The sequence below is a fragment of the Taeniopygia guttata genome, chromosome 31 (genome assembly GCF_048771995.1).
Source record: "Taeniopygia guttata chromosome 31, bTaeGut7.mat, whole genome shotgun sequence".
NCBI lineage: Eukaryota > Metazoa > Chordata > Aves > Passeriformes > Estrildidae > Taeniopygia > Taeniopygia guttata.
In genome coordinates, this window is record NC_133056.1 from 2328275 (window position 1) to 2355925 (window position 27651).

The 27651-nt window shown below is 63.9% G+C and overlaps 4 protein-coding genes across 11 annotated transcripts; 1 reads left to right on the forward strand and 3 right to left on the reverse strand.

The window, feature by feature from the left end:
* Window positions 1-9: 9 nt before the first annotated feature.
* Window positions 10-3403, reverse strand: B4GAT1 (beta-1,4-glucuronyltransferase 1). Its single transcript, XM_072920304.1, has 2 exons — window positions 1291-3403; window positions 10-836 (listed from the first exon to the last, which is right to left on the reverse strand). Exons 1-2 carry the CDS (start codon window positions 2872-2874, stop codon window positions 645-647), a joined length of 1776 nt encoding a protein of 591 aa, XP_072776405.1. The 5' UTR covers window positions 2875-3403; the 3' UTR covers window positions 10-644.
* A 492-nt stretch (window positions 3404-3895) lies between these two features.
* On the reverse strand, window positions 3896-12628 carry LOC115492010 (uncharacterized). Its single transcript, XM_030260524.4, has 8 exons — window positions 12386-12628; window positions 10623-10774; window positions 10429-10531; window positions 9713-9959; window positions 9521-9630; window positions 8874-9006; window positions 6044-8136; window positions 3896-5232 (listed from the first exon to the last, which is right to left on the reverse strand). Exons 1-8 carry the CDS (start codon window positions 12558-12560, stop codon window positions 5204-5206), a joined length of 3042 nt encoding a protein of 1013 aa, XP_030116384.3. The 5' UTR covers window positions 12561-12628; the 3' UTR covers window positions 3896-5203.
* Window positions 12629-15298: 2670 nt separating this feature from the next.
* Window positions 15299-22989, reverse strand: MRPL11 (mitochondrial ribosomal protein L11). Of its 8 annotated transcripts, XM_072920388.1 has the most exons (8): window positions 22904-22989; window positions 22146-22207; window positions 21644-21737; window positions 21342-21490; window positions 20088-20279; window positions 18487-18567; window positions 18163-18331; window positions 17468-17552 (listed from the first exon to the last, which is right to left on the reverse strand). In XM_072920388.1, the coding sequence occupies exons 1-7, from the start codon at window positions 22928-22930 to the stop codon at window positions 18247-18249; spliced, it is 690 nt and encodes a 229-aa protein (XP_072776489.1). In that variant the 5' UTR covers window positions 22931-22989; the 3' UTR covers window positions 17468-17552; window positions 18163-18246. The 8 variants fall into 8 exon arrangements, with proteins under 8 accessions (XP_072776491.1, XP_041568054.1, XP_072776493.1 ...); XM_072920390.1 differs by lacking the exons at window positions 18163-18331; window positions 18487-18567; window positions 20088-20279; ... (2 more) ...; window positions 22146-22207; window positions 22904-22989 and adding exons at window positions 15299-15514; window positions 16212-16371; window positions 17273-17366; window positions 17635-17831 and having other exon boundaries at window positions 17457-17552; XM_041712120.2 differs by lacking the exons at window positions 18163-18331; window positions 18487-18567; window positions 20088-20279; ... (2 more) ...; window positions 22146-22207; window positions 22904-22989 and adding exons at window positions 15299-15488; window positions 16212-16371; window positions 17273-17366; window positions 17635-17830 and having other exon boundaries at window positions 17457-17552.
* Window positions 22929-27605, forward strand: FKBP2 (FKBP prolyl isomerase 2). Its single transcript, XM_041712126.2, has 6 exons — window positions 22929-23046; window positions 24600-24746; window positions 25249-25361; window positions 26287-26333; window positions 26864-26899; window positions 27389-27605. The coding sequence occupies exons 1-6, from the start codon at window positions 23035-23037 to the stop codon at window positions 27448-27450; spliced, it is 417 nt and encodes a 138-aa protein (XP_041568060.1). The 5' UTR covers window positions 22929-23034; the 3' UTR covers window positions 27451-27605.
* The last annotated feature ends 46 nt before the right edge of the window (window positions 27606-27651 follow it).

The window sequence follows — 27651 nt, forward strand, 5'->3', positions numbered from 1 at the left end:
CGGCTGCCATTTTAGACACAGCGGACAGGAAGTCGGCCATGTTTCCCCCGATGCATCACGGGAGCTGTAGTCCCATAAATGATCACCACTTCCGGCCGCGCCGTTTTGTTGCATGATGGGAACTGAAGTTCAATTTTTAAACAACAAAACCGGAAGTTGCTCGGCGGCCATGTTGTTTCCGAAACATCCTGGGAGCTGTGTTTTTTTTTTTCAAATAAGAACGGAAGTTCGGCAATGGTGGCAGCCGGTGCATGCTGGGAGATGTAGTTTGCTGGGAGGCACTGGTCTGTACTGGTTCTTACCGGTCTGTACTGGTTCTTACTGGTTTTTGCTGGTTCTTACTACGGTCAGCCCCACGGAGAGGCCCCAGGTGTCCATTGGAGGATCCCAGGTGTGTCCCAGGTGTTTCAGGCATCCATTGTGGGGTCCCAACTTTCCCCAGGTGTCCATTGGAGGTTCCTCAGGTGTGTCCCCAAGTGTCCCCCAGCTGTCCCAGTGCCCCCAGGTGTCCATTGAAGGTTCCTCAGGTGTGTACCCAGGTGTCCCCCAGCTGTCCCAGCTGTCCCCAGGTGTCCATTGGAGGTTCCTCAGGTGCGTCCCCAGGTGTCCCCCAGCTGTCCCAGTGCCCCCAGGTGTCCCGGGGCTCAGCAGCGGCGGGTGGATCCGGGGTAGCGCTGCCGCAGGCGCCGGCGGAAGGCGCGGAAGCGGCGCCGGTTCTGGTCCAGTTCGGCCTCGCGGCTGCGGTGGAACCGGCCCGGCTCCTTCAGCCCCCGGTGCGTGACGAAGGCCCCGTCCAGCACCGCGAAGCGGAACCCGGCCACGTGCAGCTCACAGGCCTGCGGGCACGGCGGGGTCACAGCGAGACCCCAGAGACCCCCAGAGACCCCAGAGACCTCCAGGGCACCCCCAGAGATCCCCAGAGACCCCCCCCAGAGCAACCTCAGAGACGCCCTCCACAAAACTCCCAGACCCCAGAGCACCCCACAACCTCCAAGACCACCCCAAGGCCACCATGACCACCCCACAACCTCCAAGACTACCCCATGGCCACCAAGACCACCCCACAGCCATCATGACCACCCCACAACCCTCAAGACCACCCCACGACCCCCGTGGCCACCCCAAGGCCACCATGACCACCCCGTGGCCACCCCAAGGCCACCAGGGCCATCCAAGGATCCCCAAAGCCACCAAGACCACCCCACGGCCCCTGTGGCCACCCCAAGGCCATCATGACCACCCCGTGGCCACCCCAAGGCCACCAGGGCCACCCCCAGCCCCCCATCAGACCTGGCTGATGCGGTTGAAGCCGTACTGGAGGAAGCCCTCGTCGAAGGGGGGCACGCCGTGGGCGGGGGCCACGTAGAACGGCTCCCAGGGGTCCCTCCAGGCCGCCTCGTAGGCCACGCGCAGCCGGGGCCCCGCGGGCAGCGCCCGCCAGCGGCCGAAGTCGGTGGGGGCCTGGCAGCGCGGGCACAGCGCGGCGTAGAACGGGCGCGCCTCGCCCGCCGCCCACAGCCGCAGCAGCTCCGCCTTGGAGCCCGGCGGCCGCCGTCGCGCCGCCACCTCGAAGGCCGGCAGCACGAAGAGAGACCAGGCCCAGGGCGGCTCCGCGGGGACGGGGGCCAGCGGGGAGTGGGGGGCAGTCGGGGTGTTGGGGGCATTCAGGGCGTGGGGGTCACTCAGGCCATGGGGGTCACTCAGGGCATTCAGGGTGTTGGGGTCACTCAGGGCATTGGGGTCACTCAGGGATTTGGGGTCACTCAGAGCGTTGGGGTCACTCAGGGTTTTGGGGTCACTCAGGCCATGGGGGTCACTCAGGGATTTGGGGTCACTCGGGGCATTGTGGTCACTCAGGACATTGGGGTCACTCAGGCCATGGGGGTCACTCAGGGCATTCAGGGTGTTGGGGTCGCTCAGGACATTGGGGTCACTCAGGCCATGGGGGTCACTCAGGGCATTCAGGGTGTTGGGGTCACTCAGGGCATTGGGGTCACTCAGGGTTTTGGGGTCACTCAGGGTTTTGGGGTCACTCAGGCCGTGGGGGTCACTCAGGGTTTTGGGGTCACCCAGGGCATGGGGGTCACTCAGGCCACCAGGAGCCCCCAGAGCTTTGGGGATCCCCTGTCCCCCCCAGTTTTGGGGGTCCTTTCCCCCCTGTCCCCCCCAGTTTCGGGGGTCCAGCCCCCCGTCCCTCAGCATCTCCAGGAAGGCCTCGCGCAGCCCCGGGTTGGGCACCACGTCCGCGTCCACCAACAGCACGAAACGCCCCCAAACCCGGGGCGGGGGTCCCGCCGCGGGGCCCCCCCCGGCCGCCCCCTCCCAGGCCACGTTCCGCAGTAGATTCCCGGGGTACGGCACCCCCAAAGTGTAACTGGGGGGGTCGGCGGCCGCCAGCCGGGCCAGAGCCCCCCGGCACCCCCCGGGCCCCGCCGAGGGTGGCACCCCGAATTGGGGCGGGGGTCCCGCGGCCCCCAGCACCAGCTGCAGGCGGAGGCGGCCCCGCAGAGCCCGGCAGGGCCCCCCCAGCGCCGCCAGCAGCTCCCGCAGCCCCCGCCGGGGCTCCCCAAAAACCGCCAGGGCCAGGGGGCCCCCCCAGGCGCCCCCCAGCGCCGCCGCCGCCCGCCCGGGGGTCCCGTGGGTGGCCAGGACCAGCTCGGGCCGGGGGCTTCGCGCCCAGCCCGGGGCGGCTCCCAGCACGTCCCAGTACACGCGGAAGGTTCCAGAAGCGTCCAGAACCCCCCGGGGGGGGCGGTGATGGGGGTGGGGGGCGCGGGGCGGGGGGCGCGCAGGGGGAAGCCCCCGCAGGTAGAGGGTCTGCAGCAGCGCCAGCCCCCCCAGCAGCCACAGGCAGCCCCCCAGCAGCCGCCCCATGGCCGGGGGGCACCGGGGGGCACTGGGAGGCACTGGGGGGCACTGGGAGAGGAGATTGGGGGCACTGGGGGGGGGGAATTAGGGGGATTGGGGGCACTGGGAGGGACTGGGAGAGGAGATTGGGGGCACTGGGGGGCACTGGGGGGGGAGATTCGGGCACTGGGAGCTACTGAGGGGCACTGGGAGGGCTCAGAGGGGTGGACTGGGAGGGACTGGGGGATACTGGGGGTTACTGGGAGGGCTCAGAGGGGTGGACTGGGAGGGTACTGGGGTTACTGGGAGGATTCTGGGGTTACTGGGAGGATTCTGGGGGTCCCCGGGGCCGGCGCGGAGCCGGGACCAGTCCGGCATGCTGGAACCAGTACAGCGCTACTGGGACCAGTACGGGGGTGCTGGGACCAGTTTGGGGGTCACTGGTCCCAGTTTGGGGTCTCCGGTCCCAGTTTGGGGTCACTGGTCCCAGTTTGGGGTCGCTGGGACCAGTCCGGGACTCACCGCCCTGCGCCGGCGCCGGGAGGGGCCGCGCATGCGCGGGGCAGAGAAGGCGTGGCCTCGAGCGGAATGGGGCGGGGTTATGTAGATTAGATGGACACGTCATCTACCGCTCCGGGGGCGTGGTTTGCGATTTGTGGGCGTGGCTTCTGTGCTGGGGGCGGGGCCAGGCGAGACCCCCAAAGCCCCCGGAATCCCAAAATTCCCCCAAATCCACCCAGATTTCCCCAAATTCCCCAAAATTCCCCCAGATTTCCCCAAATCTCAAATCCCCAAAATCCCCGACTCCCCTCCCAAATTCCCCCCAGATCCTCTCAAATCCCCCCAAATCCCCCCAGTTCCACCATCCCCCCCAAATTCCCGGCTCATTCCAACTCCTGGACCCACCACCCCCCGAGTTTCAGTGTCCCCCCCCCCCAGACCCCCGAGTTGTCCCCAATTCCTGCGTCCCCCCCTCCCCCCCCAACCTCTGACCCCCTCCCCAAATTTCCCTGGTGCCCGGGAAGGAGCGGCCGCAGGCGCGGGGACCTCGGGGGACACGTTTTTATTGCCGAGGGGGGACAACGGGGACATCGTCGGGGGCCGTTGGGGACATCGGGGACATCGGGGACATCGGGGACATTGGGGACATTGGGGACGCCGGGTCGCGACAGGCTCAGTCCGTGGGGTTGGGGACACCGGGGACACCGGGGTGTGTCAGTCTTTGATGCGGGTGACGAGCGGGTCCCGTGTCCCTTGGGGACATCGGGGACATGGAGCCACGTGTCCGTCTGTCCGGCCGAGGCGGTGACCAGGTGCCCGTGTCCCCTCGGGGACGTTGGGGACACGGAGCTGGGGACGGTGGCGTGGGTTCGGGGACATCGCGCTGCGACGTGTGTTGGGGAGGGGGTGTTGGGGACGTTGGGGGCGTTGGGGTCACTGGGGACAGTGGGGACACTGGGGACGTTGGGGACACTGGGGACGTTGGGGACATCAGGGGCTCCGAGTCATGGTGTGTCTCAGCCCCTCAGGTTGGGGACATTGGGGACGTTGGGGACATCAGGCCAGGATGTCCCTTGGAGGGGCTTGGGGACACTGGGGACACCGAGCCGTGACCCATCCCCACCCTGTGGGTGGGTTGGGGACATTGGGGACACTGAGCCACATTGTGCCTCAGCCCCGGGGGCTCGGGGGTGTCGGGGACATCCTTGGGGACATCACTGGGGACATTGGGGACTTTAAGGACATCATTGGGGACATCCCTGGGGACTTTGGGGACATCATTGGGACTTTGGGGACATCACTGGGGACATCCTTGGGGACATCATGGGGACTTTGGGTACATCAAGCCACATCGTGCCTCCGTCCCCCGCGTTGGGGACATTGAGGGTGGCACCCACGGGTGGGGGAAGGGGACACAGGTTTTTTTTTTGGGGGGGGGGGGAACTCTGCCAAAAACGCAGAGCCCGAGGTGGGGGCGGGGCTGGGGGGAGGTGACGGACCAGGGGGGTGACAAAGGGGACAGGGACACTCCGGGCTGGGGGAGGGGACAGTGGGGTCCCAGCCCCCATCCCAGCGACCCAAAATATTTTTGGCGACGGGTCCTGGCGCGGGGGGAGGGGACAAGGTGTGTGTGGGGGGACGAGGGGACACGAGGGACGGTCCCCAGGCGTCCGGGCTGGGGGAGGGGGGGGCCACCAGCCCCCCCCCAATTACCTTAGAGACTCGTTACGAGTTAAATTAGCACGAGCGGCCCCGGGGGGCGGCGGCGGGGGCGGCCGGGCCGGGGGGCGCTGGCCGGGCCGGGGTGACAATGACAATATGCCATACTGGGGGCAAGTCGCGTCACAGACTTAGTTCAGAACGACGGGGCGCGCTGGCTTCCGGCTGCGGGGGGGGACAGAGAAAGGGGACACGTCATGGACACCCCGAAATACCCCCGAAAACCGCGCCTGAAACATCCCAAACGTCGCTCCAAAAAAAACCCCCCAAAAACCACCCGAAAAGTGCCCCAAAATCCCGCAAAAGCCACTTCAAAAATTGCCCCAAAACCCCCCAAAAAACTGCCCCAGAAGCCCCAAAAACCGCCCCAAAACCCCGCAAAAACCACTTCAAAAACCCCCAAAAAAACTGCCCCAGAAGCCCCGAAAACTGACCCAAACCCCCGCAAAAACCACTTCAAAACCGCCCCAAAAACGTGCCAAAAACCACCCCAAAAATCACCCAAAAACCACCGAAAAAACCCCCAAAAACCGCCCCAAAAATCCCCCAAAAACGAATGAAAAAACCCAAAAAAAACCACCTCAAAAACCCTCCAAAAACCGCCCAAAACCCTGCAAAAACTACTTCCAAAACCTCCCAAAAAACGTGCCAAAAACCACCCCGAAAAGCCCCCAAAACCAACCAAAAATCCCCCAAAAACCACCAAAAAAAACCCCCAAAAACCACCTGCAAAACCCTCCAAAAACTGCCCCAAAACCACTTCGAAAACCGCCCTAAAAACCCCCCAAGACCACCCTGAAAACCACCTCAAAAACCCTTCGAAAACCAACTCAAATACCCCCAAAACCCACCAAAAAACCCCCAAACCCCCCGAAAAATCGCACCAAAACCCACCCAAAAACCGCCCCAAAACCCCTGGCCCACCCCGCACCCATCCAAGCCCCCGGGACCCCCGGGACCCCTGTGCTGCGCCCACCTTTGCGGAAGGCGTCCTGGAGGCGGCTCTGGGGGAGTTGATACAACTCATGGAAGGGGTCGCGGGGCGACCGGGGCGGGGGCGGCCGGGGCGGGGGGTCGTTGCCCGGGGGTCCGCGGGGGCGGCCGCGGGCGGCGATGGCCGCCAGCCCCCGCAGCAGCAGCCGGCGCAGCGCGGGCGCGGCCGGAGGTGCGGGCGGCGGCGGCGACGTCTCGGGGGTCAGCAGGGCCGCGGGGGGACCCCCCGGCACCCCGCCCGGGCTCTCGGGGCTCGGCGGCAGCTTCTCGGCCTCGGGGGGCTCGGGGGGCCCGAAGGCGAACGGCGGCGCCTGACGGGGGGTGTAGGGGGGGGTCCAGGTCTCGGTGCCGCCCGCGGGGCCCTCAGGGACCCCCAGCCCCAGGCGGCCCAGCCCGAGCGGGGGGCGCGGTGCGGCCATGGCGGCGCCCAGGCCCAGGCCCAGGCCCAGGCCTAGGCCGAGCGCAGGCCCGGCCGGCGACGGGTCAGCGCCGATGTCCGGCCGGGCCAGGCCGGAGCCAGAGCCCAGGCCCAGGCCTAGGCCGAGCGCGGGCCCGGCCGGTGAGGGGTCAGTGCCGATGTCCGGCCGGGCCGGGCCGGAGCCGGAGCCCAGGCCCAGCCCGGCCACGGGGCCGACGTCCGGCCGGAGAGCAGCACCCACGGCCAGGCCGATGTCCAGCTCTGGCCCCAGGGACGCTCCGACCGCCAGGCCGACGGCCAGGCCGGGGTTGTGTCCGAGCCCGGGGTTGTGTCCGAGGCCAGAGTTGTGTCCGAGGCCAGAGTTGTGTCCAAGTCCAACATTGTGTCCAAGCCCAGGGCTATTTTCAAGGTCAATGTTGTGTCCAAGGCCGGGGTTGTGTCCAAGACTGGAGCTGTGTCCGAGGCCAGGGTTGTGTCCGAGGCCGGGGTTCTGTCCGAGGCCGGGGTTCTGTCCGAGGCCGGGGTTCTGTCCGAGGCCAGGGTTGTGTCCGAGGCCGGGGTTCTGTCCAAGGCCGGGGTTCTGTCCGAGGCCAGGGTTGTGTCCGAGGCCGGGGTTCTGTCCGAGGCCGGGGTTCTGTCCGAGGCCAGAGTTCTGTCCGAGGCCAGTGCCGGACGGGAGAGTCGATCCCGCGTTGGCTCCCAGGGCAGCTGCCAGGCCGAGTCCGGCCCCGGCCCCGGTGGTCACTCCGATGTCCGGCGGCAGCGCGAGGCCCAGCCCCACGCCAGCCCTGAGGTCAGTCCCGAGGCTGAGGGCCACGCCCGCCCCGATGCTGGCGGTCACTCCGGCCGCGCCGTCCTCCCCGAGGTCAGTCCCCAGGGCAGGCCCCATGTCGGCTCCGGCCGCCACGCCCAGGCCCATGTCCACTCTGACGGCGCCTCCCACGCCGAGGCCGATGCCGGTGTCCGGGCCGAGGCCATGGCCGACGTTCGGGGCAAGGCCGGGGTCAGCGGTGGCCGCAGTGGTGGCCCCAAGGCCATGTCCAATGACGGCCCCGAGGCCGTGGTCAGCGGTGGCCGCAGCGCCGTGTCCGAGGCCGTGTCCGATGCCGGTCCCAAGGCCGGGGTCAGCGGTGGCCGCAGTGGTGGCCCCAAGGCCGTGTCCGATGGCAGCCCCAAGTCCAGGGTCCACAGTGGCCGCAGCGTTGGCTCCCAGGCCGTGTCCGAGGCCAGGCCCAAGGCCGTGGTCAGCGGTGGCCGCAGCGCCATGTCCGAGGCCGTGTCCGATGCCGGCCCCCAGGCCGGGCTCCACGCCACTGCCCAGGGCAGCTCCGAGGCCGTGGCCAATGGTGGCCCCAAGGCCGGGGTCAGCGGTGGCCGCAGGGCCGTGTCCGAGGCCGTGTCCCATGCTGACTGCCAGGCTGTGGTCAGCGGTGGCCGCAGGGCCGTGTCCCACGCTGACCGCCAAGCTGTGGTCAGTGGTGGCCGCAGGGCCGTGTCCCACGCTGACCGCCAGGCCGATGGCTCCGACGTCGTCGCCCAGGCCGAGGTCCAGGCCGAGGTCGCTGCTGGGAAAGTCGAGGCCGGGCCCGAACGGCTCCGGGGGTCCCGGGGGGGCTTCGGCCGCCAGCTGCTGCCGCAGGCACCAGGCCTCGGCCTCGCTGCGGGGGGACACGGCGGTCAGCGGCTCTGCGGCCAGCGGCTGTCCCCGAGGGCGGCCGAGACCCGCTGACCGCTGAGTGCTGACCACTGACTGCTGACCACTGACCGCTGGGCACTGAGTGCTGGGCACTGACCACTGACCACTGAGTGCTGACCACTGAGTGCTGGGCACTGACCGCTGGGCACTGACTGCTGAGTGCTGACCACTGAGTGCTGACCACTGAGTGCTGGGCACTGACTGCTGAGTGCTGGGCACTGAGTGCTGACCACTGACCACCGACCACTGACCACTGAGTGCTGACCACTGAGTGCTGGGCACTGACCACTGAGTGCTGGGCACTGAGTGCTGGGCACTGACCACTGAGTGCTGACCACTGAGTGCTGACCACTGAGTGCTGACCACTGACCACCGACCACTGACCACTGAGTGCTGGGCACTGAGTGCTGGGCACTGACCACTGACCACTGACCACTGAGTGCTGACCACTGAGTGCTGGGCACTGATCACTGACCACTGAGTGCTGGGCACTAAGTGCTGAGTGCTGGGCACTGACCACTGACCGCTGGGCACTGACCACTGACCGCTGGGCACTGACCACTGAGTGCTGACCACTGAGTGCTGAGTGCTGAGTGCTGGGCACTGACCACTGGGCACTGGGCACTGACCTCTGGGCACTGACCTCTGACCTCTGGGCACTGACCGCTGGGCACTGACCACTGACCGCTGGGCACTGACCTGATGACGAAGTTGTGGGCGAGCAGTGCCGGCCCCTCCGGCCGCAGGCGGGCGTAGACCCACGTCCAGCCCAGACCGTCCTTGCGCTGCAGCCGCGTCACCAGCTCGGCCCGCGCCTCCGGCCCCGCGCCCGCTGTGGGGACAGCGAGGGGTCAGCAGGGACAGCGAGGGGACAGCGGGGACAGGGAGGGGTCAGCAGGGACAGCGAGGGGACAGCGGGGACAGCGAGGGGTCAGCAGGGACAGGGAGGGGGCAGCGGGGACAGGGAGGGGTCAGCGGGGACAGCGAGGGGACAGCGGGGACAGGGAGGGGGCAGCGGGGACAGCGAGGGGACAGCGGGGACAGGGAATGGCAGGGACACGCCAGGAGGGCACAGGGACACACCGGGGACACCCAGGGGACATCAGGGACACCCAGAGGACACTGGGGACACTCCAAGGACACTCCGGGGACACCCAGGGGACACTGAGGACACCCAGGGGACACCCAGGGGACACTGAGGACACCCAGGGGACACTGAGGACAACCTGGGGACACCCCAAGGACACCCTGCAGACCCTGGGGACAACTCGGGGACAACCAGGGGACACCCAGGGGACACTGAGGACACCCCAAGGATACCCCAGGGACACCCAGGGGACACTGACCGAGGCGCAGGTGCTGGCGGGCGACGTGGCCGAGGTCCTCGGGGTGCAGCAGGCGGTACCAGGAGCGGCCCAGCAGCTCGGCCCGGCCGTAGCCCAGGTGCACCAGGACACTGCGGACACCGGGCCGGGGTCACTCCCGTGTCCCCCGGGTCACCGGACGCTCGGACCCGCCGCCCGTCCCGCCCGTCCCACCTGTCCGAGATGTCGAGCAGGGCGAGGTCGCGGGCGTGGCGGCTCTGGAAGGTGGGCAGCAGGAGGCAGTCGGGGCAGGGCCAGGGCGGGGGGTCCAGGGGGGCGCAGAACGCCACGAAGAGCGCGGGGGCGGCGCCGGGGGGCCCGGGGGGCTCCTGGAAGCGCCCCCGCAGCAGCACCAGTTTGCGGCCGGCGCTGGGGCGGCGAGAGGCGCGCGAAGTGGTGAAGCGGCAGCGGAAGAGGCGCTCTGGGGGAGGGAGAGGGGGGTGGTCAGTGTGTGCTGCTGTCCATCCTGTCCATCCTTCTGTCCCTCTGTCCTGTCCGTCCCTCTGTGCTGCTGTCCACTCCTCTGTCCACCCCTCTGTCCTGCTGTCCATCCCTGTCCATCCCTGTCCTGCTGTCCATCCCTCTGTCCTGCTGTCCATCCCTCTGTCCTGCTGTCCATCCTTCTGTCCGTCCCTCTGTGCTGCTGTCCACTCCTCTGTCCACCCCTCTGTCCTGCTGTCCATCCTTCTGTCCACCCCTCTGTCCTGCTGTCCCCCCCAGACCCCTCTGGGACCCCCAGACCCCCCAAACCCCCACCCAGACCCCCCAAACCCCCTCCAGACCCCCCCAGACCCCCCCAGACACCCCTAAACCCCCCCAGACCCCCCCAAACCCCCATAGACCCCCCCAGACCCCTCTGGAACCCCCATCCCCCCCAGCCCCCCACCCACCTGCCTGGGGGGGCCCGGGCAGGCTCAGCTGGTGCCGCACCAGGGGGTGGTCCGCGGGGTCCAGCAGGTCGTAGATGCTGTCCCCTTGTGCCACCAGGTCCACCTGGGGAGGGCAGGCAGGGAGGGAGGGGTGAGCCCCGGCACCCCCGGGACTCCCCGCGCCCCCCGGGACCCCCGCCCGGCCCGGTGCTCACCATGGAGTGGCCCAAGTGCTGCGCCACGTTGTCGGTGACCCCGACCAGCTTCCCCTCGCGGGTCACGGCCAGCAGGAAACCGGGCAGCGAGGCCACCAGGTCGGCGAGCTCCGGTCCCCCCAGCAGCTCCAGGGGCGCCCCCCGGCTCGGGCCTGGCGTGGGGACACGCGGGGACAGCGCTCAGCGCCCGCCCGCCCCCTCCGGGCGCTTCCCCCGCGGAGCCGCCGCCGGTACCGGAGCCCTCCCGGTGTGCGGCAGCTCCGCTCCCGGTCCCTGTCACCGCTCCCGGTCCCTGCCGCTTGTCCCAGCTCCGATCCCTGTCCCCGTCCTTGTCCCTTGTCCCAGCTCCGGTCCCTGTCACCGATCCCGGTTCCCAATCCCGGTCCTGATCCCCAATCCCGGTCCCTGTCACCGATCCCGGTCCTTGTCACTGATCCCGGTCCCTGTCACCGATCCCGGTCCCTGTCACCGATCCCGGTCCCTGTCACTGATCCCAGTTCCCAATCCCGCTCCCTGTCACCGATCCCGCTCCCTGTCACCGATCCCGCTCCCTGTCACCGATCCCGGTTCCCAATCCCGGTCCCTGTCACCGATCCCGGTTCCCAATCCCGCTCTCTGTCACCGATCCCGCTCCCTGTCACCGATCCCGCTCCCTGTCACCGGTCCCTGTCCCTGTCCCGCTGCCCCGCCCGGTCCCCGCCGCTCTCCGCGGTGCTGAACGGGAACCTCCGGCCGCTCTCCGCGGTGCTGCACCAGCCCCGATCCCTGTCCCGGTCCCAGCCCGGTCCCAGCCCCGGTCCCAGCCCGGTCCCCGCTCCCGACAGCGGCTCCCGTCCCTGCCTGACGCCGGTGGCTGCTGCCAGCCCCGTGTCATTCCCGGTGTCATTCCCGGGTCTATCCCGGCTCCCATCCCCGGCCCCCGATCCCATCCCGGTGCTATCCCTGGAGCGGGTCCCATCCCGCTGCCGTTCCCTACTCAATCCCCGGTCCCCGCTGCTATCCCGGTCCCGTTCCCGGCTCCAGCCCCGGTCCCGCTCCATCCCCACTCCATCCCCGGTCCCCGCTGCTCTCGCGGTCCCGATCCCGGCTCCATCCCCGTTCCGTCCCCGCTCTGTCCCCGCTCCGTCCCCTCTCTGTCCCCGGTCCCCGCTGCCATCCTGCTCCCGATCCCGGCTCCATCCCCGCTCCATCCCCGCTCTGTCCCCGCTCCATCCCCGCTCCGTCCCCAGTCCATTCCCGGTCCATCCCCGATCCCCGCTCCATCCCCGCTCCGTCCCCGCTCCGTCCCCGCTCCCGGCTCCATCCTCGCTCCTGTTCCCCGTTGCATCCCCACTCCATTCCCGGTTCCCGCTGCCATCCTGGTCCCGTTCCCCGCTCCATCCCCGGTCCCCGCTCGGTTCCCGCTCGGTCGCGGCTCGGTTCCCCCTCGGTTCCCGCTCGGTTCCTGCTCCCTCCCGGCTCTGTCTCCGGTCCCCGCTTGGTCCCGGCTCGGTTCTCGCTCCTTCCCCGCTCCCTCCCGGCTCGGTCCCCGCTCGGTCCCGGCTCGGTCCCCGCTCCCTCCCGGCTCGGTTCCCGCTCGGTTCCCGCTCCTTCCCCGCTCGGTCCCGGCTCCGTTCCCCCTCGGTCCCGCTCCCTCCCGGCTCTGTCCCGGCTCTGTCCCAGCTCGGTCCCGCTCTGTCCCGGCTCTGTCCCGTTCCCTCCCGGCTCTGTCCCGTTCCCTCCCGGCTCCGTTCCCCCGTTCCCCCGGTCCCGCCGGTGCGCACCTGGCCGCAGGCAGGCTCCCTTGCGGGTGTAGATGCAGGCGAGCGCCATGACGTGCAGGTAGGAGAGGCGCGGCCGGTCCCCGTCGGGCAGCGGGAGGAGGTCGCGCAGGGCGCGGATCTGCGCGTTGATCTGGTCCCGCCGCGCCTTGGAGGCGCCTTTGGTGGAGCGGAGCATCCTCCGCCCGCGCCGCCGCCCGGGGCCGCCGCTTTATGCGCCCCGCGGCCCCGCGTCAGCGCCGCGTCACCGGCCCCGGGCCGCCCCCCGCGCCGGGGGGGGACACCGGGCCCGGGGGGGCGCGGGGGGGACGCGGCGCCGCGTCAGCGCTGACGGTGACGCACGAACGGGGGGAGGGGCGGCGGGTTCGCACCGAAATTGGAGATGGAGCGGGAGAGGGGCGGGGCGGGGGGAGGGGAGGAGGAGGGGCACGCCCAGGGTGGGGGAGGGGGGAGAGGGGGAAGGGGGAAGGGGGGGAGGGGGTTGGAGGGGTCGGTGGGGAGAGGGAGGAGGCAAGAAAAGGTCAGTGGGGAGAGGGAGGATCGCTGGGGAGATGGGGGAGTCAGTGAGGGGATGTGGGGAGATGGGGGGGTCAATGAGGGGCTGTGGGGAGATGGGGGAGATGGGAGAGTCAGTGAGGGGATGTGGGGAGATGGAGGAGTCAATGAGGGTCAGTGGGGAGATGGAGGAGCCAACGGGGGTCAATGGGGAGATGGAGGAGCTGGAGGAGCCAACAGGGGGCTGTGGGGAGATGGGGGAGCCAGTGAGGGGCTGTGGGGAGATGGGAGAGTCAGTGAGGGGCTGTGGGGAGATGGGGGAGTCAATGAAGGGTCAACAGAGAGATGGGGGAGCTAGAGGAGTCATTGAGGGGCTGTGGGGAGATTGGGGAGCCAACGGGGGTCAATGGGGAGATGGGGGAGTCAGTGGGGAGATGGAGGGGTCAATGGGGGTCAATGGGGGTCAATGGGGAGCTGGAGGAGCCAACAGGGGGCTGTGGGGAGATGGGGGAGTCAGTGGGGTCAGTGGGCAGATGGAGGGGTCAGTGAAGGGTCGGTGGGGAGATGGAGGGGTCAGTGAGGGGCTGTGGGGAGATGGGGGAGCTCGAGGGATGGAGGGAGAGAGAGAGAGGGTCAAGGGAGAGATGGAGGAACCGATGAAGGGTCAGTGGGGGAGGGAGGAGTGACCACAGGAGGGTCAGAGTGACCACAGGAGCATTGGAGTGACCACAGGAAGGATCGGAGTGACCACCGGTGTGTTGGACTGACCACAGAGGGGTCAGAGTGACCACAGGAGGCTCAGACTGACCACAGAGGGGGTCAGAGTGACCACAGGAGGCTCAGACTGACCACAGAGGGGTCAGAGTGACCACAGGAGGCTCAGAGTGACCACAGAGGGGTCAGAGTGACCACGGAGGCTCAGAGTGACCACCGGGGGGGTCAGAGTGACCACAGGAGCATTGGAGTGACCACAGGAAGGATCGGAGTGACCACAGGAGGGTCAGAGTGACCACAGGAGCATTGGAGTGACCACAGGAGCATTGGAGTGACCACAGGAAGGATCGGAGTGACCACAGGAGGGTCAGAGTGACCACAGGAGCATTGGAATGACCACGGGAGGCTCAGAGTGACCACAGAGGGGTCAGAGTGACCACAGGAGGCTCAGAGTGACCACAAAGGCTCAGAGTGACCACAGAGGGGTCAGAGTGACCACCGGGGGGGTCAGCGCGGCCGGAGGGACCCCCGGGCAGGCGGGGGGGGGAGGATCCGAGCCGCCCCTCCCCCCCCGGGCCGTTGGGAACCCCCGGTGCCGCCCCTCCCCCCCCGCGGGCGCCCCCGGCTCTGGCCCCGCCCCCCGCCCCTCCCCCCCCGGCTCCGCCGCTGCCAAATTTGGGCGCCGAAGCCGCGGAGCCAAAAATAGCGCGGGGGAGCCCAAAATAGCGCGGGGGGCGGGGCCGCGCCGGGACCCCCCCCCGGGCCCGAAATTCCCGGATTTCTCCCCAAAATTCCCGAGTCCGGGCCCGAAATTCCTGAATCTGTCCCCAAAATTCCTGAATCCGTCCCCAAAATTCCCGATTCCTCCCCCCCCCAAAATTCCTGAGCGCCCCACCTCCCCAAAATTCCCGAGTTTCTCCCCAAGATTCACAAATGCCCCCCCAAAATTCCCGAATCCACCCCAAAATTCCTGAATCCGTCCCCAAAACTTCCCAAATCTCCCCCCGTCCCCCCCAAAATTCCGGAGTCTGTCCCCAAAATTCCCGACTCCCCCCCCCCCCCCAAAATTCCCGAGTACCCCCCCAAAAATTCCCGAGTTTCTTCCCAAAATTCCTGAGTCCCCCCCCACCCCAAAATTCCCGAGTTTCTCCCCAAAATTCCCGGGGATTCCCCCCCTCCCCGAGGCGTTTCCATGGCAACAGCAGCGGTTTTTGGGGGGGGGAGGATGAGGAGGGAGGGGGGGATGAAGGAGGAAGATGAGGGAGGAACTGGGATGAGGATGAGGAGGGGAGGGAGGAAGATGAGGGAGAATAAAGGGGGTGAAGGAGGATGAGGAGGAGGAAGGAGGAGGATGAGGATGGAGAAGGTGAGGATGAAGATGAGGGACGATAAAGGGGATGAAGGAGGAGGAAGATGAGGCAGGAATTGGGGTGAGGATGAGGAAGATGAGGGAGAATAAAGGGGATGAAAGAGGATGAGGAGGATGAAGGAGGTGGACGAGGAGGAAGATGAAGCAGGGATTGGGGTGAGGAGGAGGATGAGGATGGAGAAGGTGAGGATGAAGATGAGGGACGATAAAGGGGATGAAAGAGGAGGAAGATGAGGCAGGAATTGGGGTGAGGATGAGGAAGATGAGGATGCTGATGAAGGCCCAAGGCGCTCCCCAAAACTGAGGGGACCCCCCCAAAAACTCCAGGTGGGCGGGGCCGTGGGAGGAGCTTCTTTATTGGGGGTTCCCCCGAGGTTTTGGGGTTTTTTGGGGGGTTTTTTGGGGGTTTTTTGGGGTCACTTCCTCCGGGCCCCCCCCTCGTCCTCCTCCTGCCCGTCCGGGGCGGCTGCGGCCGCCTGGAGCTCCCGGCGGCGCCGCTGGACATCGGCCACGGCCTGGGCGGTCAGCCTGGGGGTCAAAGGTCAGGGGTCAGCCTGGGCACTGCCACGGCCTGGGCGGTCAGCCTGGGGGTCAAAGGTCAGGGGTCAGCCTGGGCACTGCCACGGCCTGGGCGGTCAGCCTGGGGGTCAAAGGTCAGGGGTCACCCTGGGCATTGGCCACGGCCTGGGCGGTCAGCCTGGGGGGTCAAAGGTCAGGGGTCAGCCGGGGGTCAAAGGTCAGGGGTCAGCCTGGGCACCGGCCACGGCCTGGGCGGTCAGCCTGGGGGTCAGGGGTCAGGTTTTGGAGGTCTCAGGGTCAGTTTTTGGGGTGTCAGGCTCAGTTTTAGGGTCAGTTTTTGGGGGGTCTCAGGCTCAGTCTCAGGCTCAGCTTTTGGGGGTCTCAGGCTCAGTTTTAGGGTCAGCTTTTGGGGGTCTCAGGGCCGGTTCTGGGTCAGTTTCGGGGGTCTCAGGGCCGGTTTCAGGGCCGGTTCTGGGTCAGTTTTGGGGGTCCCAGGCTCAGTCTCAGGGGCCGGTTCTGGGTCAGTTTTGGGGGTCTCAGGCTCAGTTTTAGGGGCCGGTTCTGGGTCAGTTTTGGGGGCCCCAGGCTCAGTCTCAGGGCCGGTTCTGGGTCAGTTTTGGGGGTCTCAGGGCCGGTTCTGGGTCAGGTTTTGGGGGTGTCGGGCTCAGTCTCAGGGGCCGGTTCTGGGTCAGTTTTGGGGGTCCCAGGCCCAGCTGAGGGGCCGTGTCCCACCTGGGCACCACGAGCAGGCCGAGGCTGCGGGCCGAGCCCAGCACGGAGCCCAGCAGGGCGGGCAGCGACGTCCCCCGGGCGGCCACCGCCGGGTCCCTCTGCTTGGCCACGGCCACCTCGAAGAGCTGCGCCAGCGACACCAGCCCGGCCGGCTCGTGGCCTGGGGGAGCGCTCAGTGAGGGGCAGGAACCCCAAAATCCCCCAAATCCCCGCTAAAATCCCCCCAGGAACCCCAAAATCCCCGCTAAAATCCCCCCAGGAACCCCAAAATCCCTGCTAAAATCCCCCCAGGAACCCCAAAATCCCCCCAGGAGCCCCAAAATCCTCCCCAAGAGCCCACCAGGAACCCCAAAATCCCCTAAAATCCCCCCAGGAACCCCAAAATCCCTGCTAAAATCCCCCCAGGAACCCCAAAATTCCCGCTAAAATCCCCCCAGGAACCCCAAAATCCCCCCAGGAACCCCAAAATCCCCGCTAAAATCCCCCCAGGAACCCCAAAATCCCCCCAGGAACCCCAAAATCCCCCCAGGAGCCCCAAAATCCTCCCCAAGAGCCCACCAGCCTCCCCAGGACCCCAAATTCCCCCCAAGACCCCAAATTGCCCTCCAGGCCCCCCAGATTCCCCCCCCCAGGACCCCAAATTCTCCCTCGGGACCCCAATTCTCCCCCCCCCAGCATCCTAAAGTCTCCCTCAGGACTCCCAAAATCCCCCCTATGACCCCAAATTCCTCCTCAGAATCCCAAATTCCCAATCAGGACCCCAAATTCCCCCTTCAGGATCCCCAAATTTCCCCCTTCAGGATCCCCAAATTTCCCCCCAGAATCCCCAAATCCCATCTCAGTACCCCCAAATCCCTCTCAGGACCCCAAATTCCCTCCCAGGACCCCCAAATTCCCCCTCAATTCCCCCTCAGGACCCCCAATTCCTCCTCAGGATCCCCAAATTCCCCCCCAGGATTCCTCCAGCCTCCCCAGAGTCCCCCCCAATTCCCCCTCAGGACACCCAAATTCCCCTTCAGGACCCCCAAATTTGCCCCCAGGACCCCCAAACCGCCCCTGACCGGGTCTGGCCGATCCTTTCTCCACTCCGGCCACGGCCTTGAGGAAGTAGGAGGTGGGGGGGGTCCCGATGCTCAGCGAGTAGGTCCGGTCAGGCTGAGGGGGGATCACGGGGGAGTCACCGGGGGGGTCCCGGTGCCCCGGGGGGGTCCCGGTGTCCCCCCCTCAGACCCTCCCCCCACTCACATGCACGAGCAGCCGGACCCGCAGCGGGACCCCGGGCTTGATGTCCCGGGTGCGCTCGTTGAAATCTTTGCAGAAGGCGGCGATGGGGACGCCGCGCTGAGGAAGCACCGGGGAGGAAAGGTCGGGCCGGGCCGCGGGGGCACCGGGACACCCCAAAACCCCCCCGGGCTCCCCGCACCTGCCCCAGCACCGGCCCCAGCGGCGGTCCCGGGGCGGCCCCGCCCGCCGGGATGATGATCCGGACCGGCCTCGGGGCCGCCCCCGGGCCCGGCCTGGCCCCGGCCGCGGCCCGCACCGAGCGCGCCGCCCTCGACATGGCCACGGCTCCCTGAAGGACCCGCGGTCACGTGGGACGAAGGGCGCCGCGCAGCCAATCAGAGGCGCGGGAGGGAGGGGCGGGGCCGAAGGGAGCCAATAGGAGCGGGAAGGGGGTGTGGCCGAAAAGGGGGGCGGGAAAGAACGTGAGGGGGAAAAGGGGCGTGGCCAAAAATAGGCGCGAGAGCTCCTGAGGGGAGGGGGCGTGGCCTGAGAGCGGGTGGGTGTGGCTTGGGGAACCCGGGGGATCCCCGCCCCTCCCCCACCCGGGGATTCCCTCTGGGGGGGGGATCCCCGCCCCTCCCCCACCCATGGGGGGGATCCCCGCCCCTCCCCCACCCGGGGATTCCCTCTGGGGGGAATCCCCGCCCCTCCCCCACCCCAGCCTCACCTGGGGGCTCCCGGCCGAGCGCGGGGGGGAGGGGCAAGAGGTGGGGGGAGGGCTCGGAGGGCAGCGGGGGGGGGAGGGGGAGGGTCAGGACCCCTCCCCTCCCCCTCCCCCTCCCCGGCCCCTCCCCCTCTCCCGCAGCCGCCTCACCAGCTCCTCGTGCGACCCCGCCCTGCGGGTCAGGGGTCAGAGGTCGGGGGGGGAGGGGACAGAGACCCCCCCCCACGACCCCTCCTCACCCCCTCCCCCTCCCCAGCGACCCCCAAATGTCCCCGACCCCCCCCCCAGCCCCCCCGGGACCCCCCAAATCCCCCCCGGGACCCCCACCGGCTCCGGGCTCTCTCGTAGGCCGCGCGCAGCTCCCGGTCCCGCTCGTCCAGGAAGGCGGCGTGAGCCCCGGCCACGTACCTGGGGGGCAAAGCACCCCAAAACCACCCCAAAATCACACCAAATTCACCCCAAAATCATACAAACCCCACCCCGAATTCACCCCAAAATCCACTCTGAATTCACCCCAAAATCATACAAATCCCACCCTGAATTCACCCCAAAATCCACTCTGAATTCACCCCAAAATCCACTCTGAATTCACCCCAAATCCACCCCGAATTCACCCCAAAATCTACCCCGAATTCACCCCAAAATCCACCCTGAATTCACCCCAAAATCCACCCTGAATTCACCCCAAAATCCACTATAAATTCATCCCAAAACCACTCTGAATTCACCCCAAAATCACCCAAAATGCACCCCAAAATCCACTCTAAATTCACCCCAAAATCCACTCTGAATTCACCCCAAAACCCACTCCGAATTCATTCCAAAACCCACCCCGAATTCACCCCAAAATTCACTGTTAATTCACCCCAAAATCCACTGTTAATTCACCCCAAAATCCACCCCGAAATCACCCCAAAACCCACCCCAAATTCACCCCAAAATCCACTCTGAATTCACCCCAAAATCACCCAAAATGCACCCCAAAATCCACTCTAAATTCACCCCAAAATCCACTCTGAATTCACCCCAAAGCCCACCCCGAATTCACCCCAAAATCCACTCTAAATTCACCCCAAAATCCACTCTGAATTCACCCCAAAACCCACTCCGAATTCATTCCAAAACCCACCCCGAATTCACCCCAAAATTCACTGTTAATTCACCCCAAAATCCACTGTTAATTCACCCCAAAACCCACCCCGAAATCACCCCAAAACCCACCCCAAATTCACCCCAAAATCCACCCCAAATTCACCCCAAAATCCACTCTGAATTCACCCCAAAATCCACCCCAAATTCACCCCAAAATCCAGGGGCATCGCCCCAACCCCAGACCCATTTTAGGATCCAATTTTGGGATTTTCAGTGCCTTGTTTTCTGTACCCCCAGCCCCATTTTTGGATCCCCCAGCCCCATTTCCAAGCCCCCAGCCCCATTTTCAGTAGCTCCAGCCCCATTTCCGAGCCCCCAGCCCCATTTCTGGTCCCCCCAGCCCCATTTTTGGGGTCCCCATCCCCGTTTTCGGGGCCCCCAGCCCTATTTTCGAGGCCCCCAGCCCCATATTCACAGCCCCCAGCCCCATATTCGCAGCCCCCAGCCCCATATTTGCAGCCCCCTGCCCCATTTCCGAGCGCCCAGCCCTGTTTCTGGGGCGCCCAGCCCCGTTTCTGGTTCCCCCAGCCCCGTTTTCACAGCCCCCAGCCCCGTTTTTGGGGTCCCCAGCTCCATTTTCGGGGCCCCCAGCCCCATTTCGGGGTCCCCCAGCCCCGTTTTCACAGCCCCCAGCCCCGTTTTCGGGGTCCCCAGCCGCATTTCCAAGCCCCCAGCCCCATTTTCGGGGCCCCCAGCCCCGTTTTCGGGGTCCCCAGCCGCATTTCCAAGCCCCCAGCCCCATTTTCGGGGCCCCCAGCCCCATTTCGGGGTCCCACCTGTAGGCCAGCCCATGGGCCAGCCCCCCCAGGGCCATCAGCAGCAGCAGCAGCCCCAGGAGGCGCCGGTGGGGGGCTCGGGGGGGGTCCCGGGGGGGTCGGAACTGCTCCCAGTACCGCCGGTTCTCCTCCCAGTGCCGCCGGTTCTGCTCCCAGTGCCGCCGGTTCTGCTCCCAGCCGGGGCTGGCCCCGCTGGGGACGCGGCACCGCTGGGACCCCCGGGACCCCCAACCACCAGGCACCCCCCAGAACCACCAGGGACCCCCCCAGGACCCACAGGGACCCCCGGGACCCACCCAGGACACCCCCCAGAACCACCAGGGACCCCCCAAGAACCCCTCCAGGAACCCAGGACCCCCCCCCAGGACCACCCCCAACACTCAGGGACCCCCTGGGACCTCCCTCCAACTGTCAGGACCACTTAGGCCCCCTCAGGACCCTCAGGGAACCCCCCAGGACCCTCAGGGACCCCCCCATAACCCCCAGGGACCCCCCCAGGACCCCCCAGAACCACCAGGGACCCCCCCAGGACCCTCAGGGACCACCGGGATCCCCCCCAGAACCACCAGGGACACCCCAGGAACCCCTCCAGGAACCCAGGACCCCCCCCCAGGACCACCCCCAACACTCAGGGACCCCCTGGGACCTCCCCCCAACTGCCAGGGACCACTTAGGCCCCCCCAGGACCCTCAGGGACCCCCCCAGGACCCTCAGGGACCCCCCCATAACCCCCAGGGACCCCCCCAGGACCCCCCAGAACCACCAGGGACCCCCCCCCGGGACCTCCCCCCAACTGCCAGGGACCACTTAGGCCCCCCCAGGACCCTCAGGGACCCCCCCCAGGACCCCCCAGAATCCTCAGGGAACCCCCAGGACCCTCAGGGACCCCCCCAGGACCCTCAGGGACCACCGGGATCCCCCCCAGAACCACCAGGGACACCCCAGGAACCCCTCCAGGAACCCAGGACCCCCCCCCAGGACCACCCCCAACACTCAGGGACCCCCTGGGACCTCCCCCCAACTGTCAGGGACCACTTAGGGCCCCCCAGGACCCTCAGGGACCCCCACAGGACCCTCAGGGACCCCCCCAGGACCCTCAGGGATCCCCCCAGACCCTCAGAGGCCCCCCCCAGGACCCCCCAGGAATCCAGGGATCCACCCCATATCCTGAGGGACCCCCCCAGGACCACCCCCAACCCCCAAAACCTCCACCCAGGACCCCCCCAGGCCCCTCCCCGCCCCCAGCCCCATTACCTGGGGGGGGTCCCGGGGCCGGGGGGGGTCCCGGGGCGGGGGGGGGTCCCGGGGGGTCCCCGGGGGTCCCTCAGGGCCGCGTAGGCCTCGGCCAGGCGCAGGAAGCGGCCGTGGCGGGAGGGGTCCGAGGGGTCCCCGTCGGGGTGAACCTGGGGGGAAATGGGTGGGGAGGGGGCCCCAAAACCGAGACCCCCCCCAGGGACACTGGGCAGGGCCCGAGGGGCTCCCAGTTTGTCCCAGTTTGTCCCAGTTTGTCCCAGTTTGTCCCAGTTTGTCCCAGTTTGTCCCAGTTCCCCCAGTACCTCCTTGCAGCGCTGCAGAAACGCCGCCCGGATCTCGCGGGGGGAGGCCCCGGGCTGGACCCCCAGCACCGAGTGGGGGTCAGGGGGACCCGGCCTGAGGGGATTTGGGGCATTTTGGGCATTTTTGGGCATTTTGGGCATTTTTTTGGGATTTTTTGGGATTTTTTTTGGGATTTCTGGGGCATTATTGGGGAGATTTTGGGACATTCTAGGGCATTTTTGGGATATTTGGGGGGGTTTTTGGGGCATTTTTGGGGCCAGATTGGAGGATTTTGCAGCATTTTGGGGCAGTTTTTCAATATTTGGGGCAGTTTGGGCATTTTAGGGGGATTTTGGGGCATTTTGGGGTTTTTTTTGGATTTTAGGGATTTTAGGGATTTTGGGGCATTTTGGGGATATTTGGGGATATTCTGGGGCCATATTGGGTCGTTTTGGGCCAATTTTGGGCCATTTTGGGCCGTTTTGGGCGTTTTTGGGCCATTTTGGGCCGTTTTGGTCTCACCTGCTGCTGAGGCCCCTCCAGGGCCGGGCCCAGCCTGGGGGGGGAAGGGCGGCCCAGAGCCCCTGCAATTAACGCTTTAATTAGCAACTAATTAATCCTTAATTAACACTTAATTAACCATCAATTAATCACAAAATAATCCTTAATTAACCCTTATTTAACCACAAATTAACCCGACAATTGTTGTTGTGTGAGTGACAGGCATAACTACGGTTAATCAGGACACTAATTACCTAAACAATTAACTCACTAATTAACTCAACAACTCCCACGGTCAGACTCTTAATTATTGCTAATTAACCTGTTAATTGCCTTTGTTTAGGCTATTAACAGCCCCTAAGCTCCTAATGGTTATTAATAACGCCATTAACGTCTGCTAATCACACAGGGAATTATCAGTGATTAATTACCAACAAACCACCTGTTAATTAACGCTAATTAATTAATAATCAATGTTAATTAGGCCCTTAATTACCGCTGATCATGAGTTAGCAAAACATTGACAACTTATTTAGCGCCGGCTGATGTCCGGCAGCGCGCGCCGCTCTAATTACCGCTAATAAGCGTTAATTACCCCCTAACACGGCTAATTTCCCCCTCGGCACTAATTAACGCCAATTAACGCCGTCCCGAGCCCCGCAGCCAGCCAGCGGCCGCACCGGGGGGGGGCTCTCCATGCAGATGAGGCGCAGGGCGGCGCTAATTAGCGGCGATCCGGGGGTTAATTAATTAATGAGCGCCCCCGGCCCCGCCGTTACCATGGCGACCGCGCGCCGCGCCGCCATCGCCGCCGCTTCCGCTTCCGGGGCGCTCCACGTGACCGCCAGGCGGCCAATCAGGGGAGCGGAAGCGGCGCGGCGGCGGTCACGTGATCGCGAGGGGCACCGCGATGGCGGCGGAGGTGCCGGGGGGGGGGGAGGGGCGGATTTTGGGGGTCCCGGGACGGGATTTTGGGGGGGAGGGGCGGATTTGGGGGGTCCCCGTACGGAATTTTGGGGTGGGGGGCGCTGCGGAGGGCCCGGGGGGGTCCCTGAGGGGCTGGGGGCGGCCCCGGGGGGCGGGGGGAGCCCCGGGGGGGTCCCGGGGCCGTTTTTGGGGCGGCGGGGCCGGTGGGGGTGGGGGAGGGGCGGGGCCCATCGGGCCCGGGGGTTTTGGGGGGGTCCCGGGGGAGGGGCCGGTTTGGGGGTTCCGTGACGTCATCGGCGCGGCGGCGGTGACGTCACGGGCACGCCCGGTGACAGCGCCCCCCAGCGGGTGGGACGGGAGGGACAAAAAGTGACAATAAATGGCAATAAGTGACAAAAAGTGACAGTAAATAACATTAAAGTGACAACAAATGACGTTTAAGTGGCAATAAACGACACTAAGTTGCCAATAAGTGACAATAAGTGACTGTGAGTGACATTGAATGGGAATAAATGACAATAAACTGCAAATAAGTGACAGTAAGTGACATCGAATGGTGATAAATGACATTTATATGACAATAAATGGCATTAAGGTGACAATAAGTTGCAGTTAAGTGACAATAAATGATTTTAAGGTGACAATAAATGACAACAAATGGCAATAGGTGGCAGTAAATGACATTAAGGTGACAATAAATAACAAGAAATGATGTTAAGGTGGCAATAAATGATTTTAAGGTGACGTTAAATTACAATATATGACAATAAGTGACACAAAGTGACAATAAATGGCACCAAGTGACGCTGCCGGTGTCGCCCCCCAGTGGCTGCTGCTGGCGCTGCCGGGGACGCCCAGTGACAATAAATGACAATAAACGATAATAAATGACATTGACGTGACAATAAATGACAATAAATGACAATAAATGACAATAAATAATTGACAATAAATGACAATAAATGATAATAAATGACATTGCAGTGACAATAACTGACAATAAACGATAATTAATTACATTGAAGCGACAATAACTGACAATAAATGATAATAAATTACATTGAAGTGACGATAAATGACATTGAAGTGACGATAAATGACAATAAATGACAATAACTGACAATAAATGACAATAAATGACAATAATTGACGTTCTCTGTCGCTCCCCCAGTGGCTGCTGCTGGCGCTGCCGGGGACGCTCAGGGTGACAATAATTGACAATAACTGACAATAAACGATAATAAATGACAATAAATGATAATAAATGACAATAAACGATAATAAATGACATTGAAGTGACGATAAATGACAATAAATGACAATAAATTATATTGAAGTGACAATAAATGACAATAAATGACAATAAACTGCAATAAATGACAATAAATAACGTTCTCTGTCGCCCCCCAGTGGCTGCTGCTGGCACTGCCGGGGACGCTCAGGGTGACAATAACCGACAATAATTGATTTTAAAGTGACAATAAATGACACTAATTGCTGTTAATCGCCGTTAATTGCCGCTAATGAGCGTTAATTGTGTCCCCGCAGTGGCTGCTGCTGGCGCTGGCGCTGGCGCTGCCCCCGGAGCGCCCCCAGGCGGGGGAGCCCCGAAAGGTCCAGATCGGGGTGAGGCGGCGGCCGGAGCGCTGCGGGGAGAGATCGCGGCGGGGAGACGTGCTGACCCTGCACTACTCGGTACTGGTTATACTGGTTATACTGGTTATACTGGGAGTGCTGACCCTGCACTACTCGGTACTGGTTATACTGGTTATACTGGTCATACTGGGAGTGCTGACCCTGCACTACTCGGTACTGGTTATACTGGTTATACTGGTCATACTGGGAGTGCTGACCCTGCACTACTCGGTACTGGTTATACTGGTGATACTGGTTATACTGGGAGTGCTGACCCTGCACTACTCGGTACTGGTTATACTGGTTATACTGGGAGTGCTGACCCTGCACTACTCGGTACTGGTTATACTGGTTATACTGGTTATACTGGTTATACTGGTCTGTACCGGTCCGTACCGATCCATACTGGTTTATACTGATTCGTACCAGTCCATACTGGTTTATACCGGTCTGTACCAGTCCATACTGGTTATACTGGTCTGTACCAGTCCATACTGGTTTATACTGGTCTGTACCGATCCGTACCAGTCCATACTGGTTCATACTGGTCTGTACTGGTCAGGGCACGCTGGAGGACGGGACCCCCTTCGACAGCAGCCGCAGTCGGGAACAGCCGTTCGTGTTCTCGCTGGGCACCGGACAGGTCATCAAGGGCTGGGACCAGGGGCTGCTGGGGTGAGTGACCACTGACCGCTGAGTGACCCTGAGTGACCCCTGAGTGACCACTGACCGCTGAGTGACCCTGAGTGACCCCTGAGTGACCCTTGACCCCTGAGTGACCCCTGAGTGACCCCTGAGTGACCCCTGAGTGACCACTGAGTGACCCCTGAGTGACCAACTGACCACTGAGTGACCCTGAGTGACCCCTGAGTGACCAACTGACCCCTGAGTGACCACTGACCGCTGAGTGACTCCTGAGTGACCCCTGAGTGACCCCTGAGTGACCCCTGAGTGACCAACTGACCCCTGAGTGACCACTGAGTGACCCCTGAGTGACCCTGAGTGACCACTGACCCCTGAGTGACCCCTGAGTGACCCCTGAGTGACCAACTGACCTCTGAGTGACCCCTGAGTGGCCCCCGAGTGACCCCTGAGTGACCACTGACCGCTGAGTGACCCTGAGTGACCCTGAGTGACCACTGAGTGACCCTGAGTGACCCTGAGTGACCACTGACCCCTGAGTGACCCTGAGTGACCCCTGAGTGACCAGCTGACCACTGACCAGCGCTGACCGCTGAACTGGGAGCACTGGGAGGGGCACTGGGACCCTCATAAATGGGGGAGGGGGAAATTCCCGGGATTTTGGGTGGAATTCCCGGGATTTTTGGTGGAATTCCCGGGATTCTGGGGAGAATTCCAGGATTTTGGGTGGAATTTCCGGGATTTTGGGTGGAATTTCTGGGATTTTGGGTGGAATTTCTGGGATTTTGGGGAGAATTCTGTGATTTTGGGGAGAATTCTGGGATTTTGGGGAGAATTCCTGGGATTTTGGGATTTTGGGGAGAATTCCTGGGATTTTGGGATTTTGGGTGGAATTCCCGGGATTTTGGGTGGAATTTCCGGGATTTTGGGTGGAATTTCCGGGATTTTGGTTCCCCAGGATGTGCGAGGGGGAGAAGAGGAAGCTCGTGATCCCCCCGGAGCTGGGTGAGACCCCAAAACCGACCCCAAAATGGGGAAAAAAACCCCAAAATTTGGGTGGGGAGGGAATCCCAAAAACCTGGGGGAAGGAGACCCAAAATTGGGGGAAAAAACCCCAAAAAAACCCCAAAAATTGGGGAGGGGGACCCTAAAAATGGGGGAAACATCCTGCAAATGGAGGACCCCAAAAATTTGGGGAAAGGGGGAAAAAAACCCCAAAAGGGACCCCAAAAATTGGGGAGAAAGGGGGGGGGGAACCCCAAAAAAGGACCGCAAAAATTGGGGGGAAAAGCCCCAGAAAAGGGACCCAAACATTGGTGGGGGGAAAACCAAAAAGGGAACCCAAAAATTGGGAGGAAAAGGGAAAAAAAAAACCACAAAGGGACCCCCAAAATTGGGGGGAAAAACCCCAAAAAAGGACTCCAAAAATTGGGGGGAAAAAAACCCAAAAAAAGGGACCCAAAAATGGGGGAAAAAGCCCCAAATTTGGGGGAGAACCCCAAAAGGCCCCCCTGACCCTGCCCATCCCCCCCCAGGTTATGGGGACCGAGGGGCCCCCCCAAAAATCCCAGGTGAGTCCTGCCCCCCCCAGGGGGATTTTGGGGTGAAAGTTGGGAATTTTGGGGTTCGGGAGGGGTTTTGGGGGATTTTTGGGGGGATTTCGGGGTTATTTTGGGGGGATTTTGTGGTGATTTTGGGGGGGATTTTGGGATAATTTCGGGATGATTTTTGGGATGATTTTTGGGGAGTTTTTGGGGTGATTTTGTGGTGATTTTTGGGGTCATTTAAGGGTGATTTTTGGGGGGATTGTTGGGATGTTTTTTTGGGAGTATTTGGGGTGATTTTGTGGTGATTTTTGGGGTCATTTCAGGGTGATTTTGGGTAATTTTTGGGGGCATTTGGGGTGATTTTTGGGGTAATATTGGGGTGATTTTTGTGGTCATTTCAGGGTGATTTTGGGTGATTTTTGGGGGGATTTCGGGGGGATTTTTGGGGTGATTTTAGGGTGATGTTGAGTGATTTTTGGGGGGATTTTGGGGTGCTGACCCCCCCGTTTTTAGGGGGGGCCGTGCTGATTTTCGAGGTGGAGCTGCTGAAGATCGAGCGGCGCCCGGAGCTTTAGGGGGACCCCAAAACCCCCCAAATTTCCCCCAAACCCTGCCCCCTTCCCGGCCCCCCCTCCCAAACCCGAGATTTTGGGGTCCCCCCCTCGATTTTCTTTGGGACTTTTTGTGGGGAAAGCCCCGCATTTTGGGGTCAATAAAGGGTTAAACCGAAGGTTTTTGGGGTTTTTTTTGGGGTGGGAAAGGACCAAAACGGGGCC

What these genes read in the sequence shown, in the direction of transcription:
- LOC115492010 (XM_030260524.4), bottom strand. Translation starts at nt 12,560, where the DNA reads ATGCTCCGCTCCACCAAAGGCGCCTCCAAGGCGCGGCGGGACCAGATC. An exon ending in AGCACTTGGGCCACTCCATG is followed by an intron (nt 10,532 to 10,622) that starts GTGAGCACCGGG and finishes TGCCCTCCCCAG; the next exon opens with GTGGACCTGGTGGCACAAGG. An exon ending in GCCCGGGCCCCCCCAGGCAG is followed by an intron (nt 9,960 to 10,428) that starts GTGGGTGGGGGG and finishes TCCCTCCCCCAG; the next exon opens with AGCGCCTCTTCCGCTGCCGC.
- FKBP2 (XM_041712126.2), top strand. An exon ending in TGGGACCAGGGGCTGCTGGG is followed by an intron (nt 25,362 to 26,286) that starts GTGAGTGACCAC and finishes TTGGTTCCCCAG; the next exon opens with GATGTGCGAGGGGGAGAAGA. An exon ending in GGCCCCCCCAAAAATCCCAG is followed by an intron (nt 26,900 to 27,388) that starts GTGAGTCCTGCC and finishes CCCCGTTTTTAG; the next exon opens with GGGGGGCCGTGCTGATTTTC.
- MRPL11 (XM_072920388.1), bottom strand. Translation starts at nt 22,930, where the DNA reads ATGGCGGCGCGGCGCGCGGTCGCCATG. An exon ending in GGCCCCGGGACCCCCCCCAG is followed by an intron (nt 20,280 to 21,341) that starts GTAATGGGGCTG and finishes CCGCGTCCCCAG; the next exon opens with CGGGGCCAGCCCCGGCTGGG. An exon ending in GCCCATGGGCTGGCCTACAG is followed by an intron (nt 18,568 to 20,087) that starts GTGGGACCCCGA and finishes TTTGCCCCCCAG; the next exon opens with GTACGTGGCCGGGGCTCACG.
- B4GAT1 (XM_072920304.1), bottom strand. Translation starts at nt 2,874, where the DNA reads ATGGGGCGGCTGCTGGGGGGCTGCCTGTGGCTGCTGGGGGGGCTGGCG. An exon ending in GCTTCAACCGCATCAGCCAG is followed by an intron (nt 837 to 1,290) that starts GTCTGATGGGGG and finishes CCGTGCCCGCAG; the next exon opens with GCCTGTGAGCTGCACGTGGC.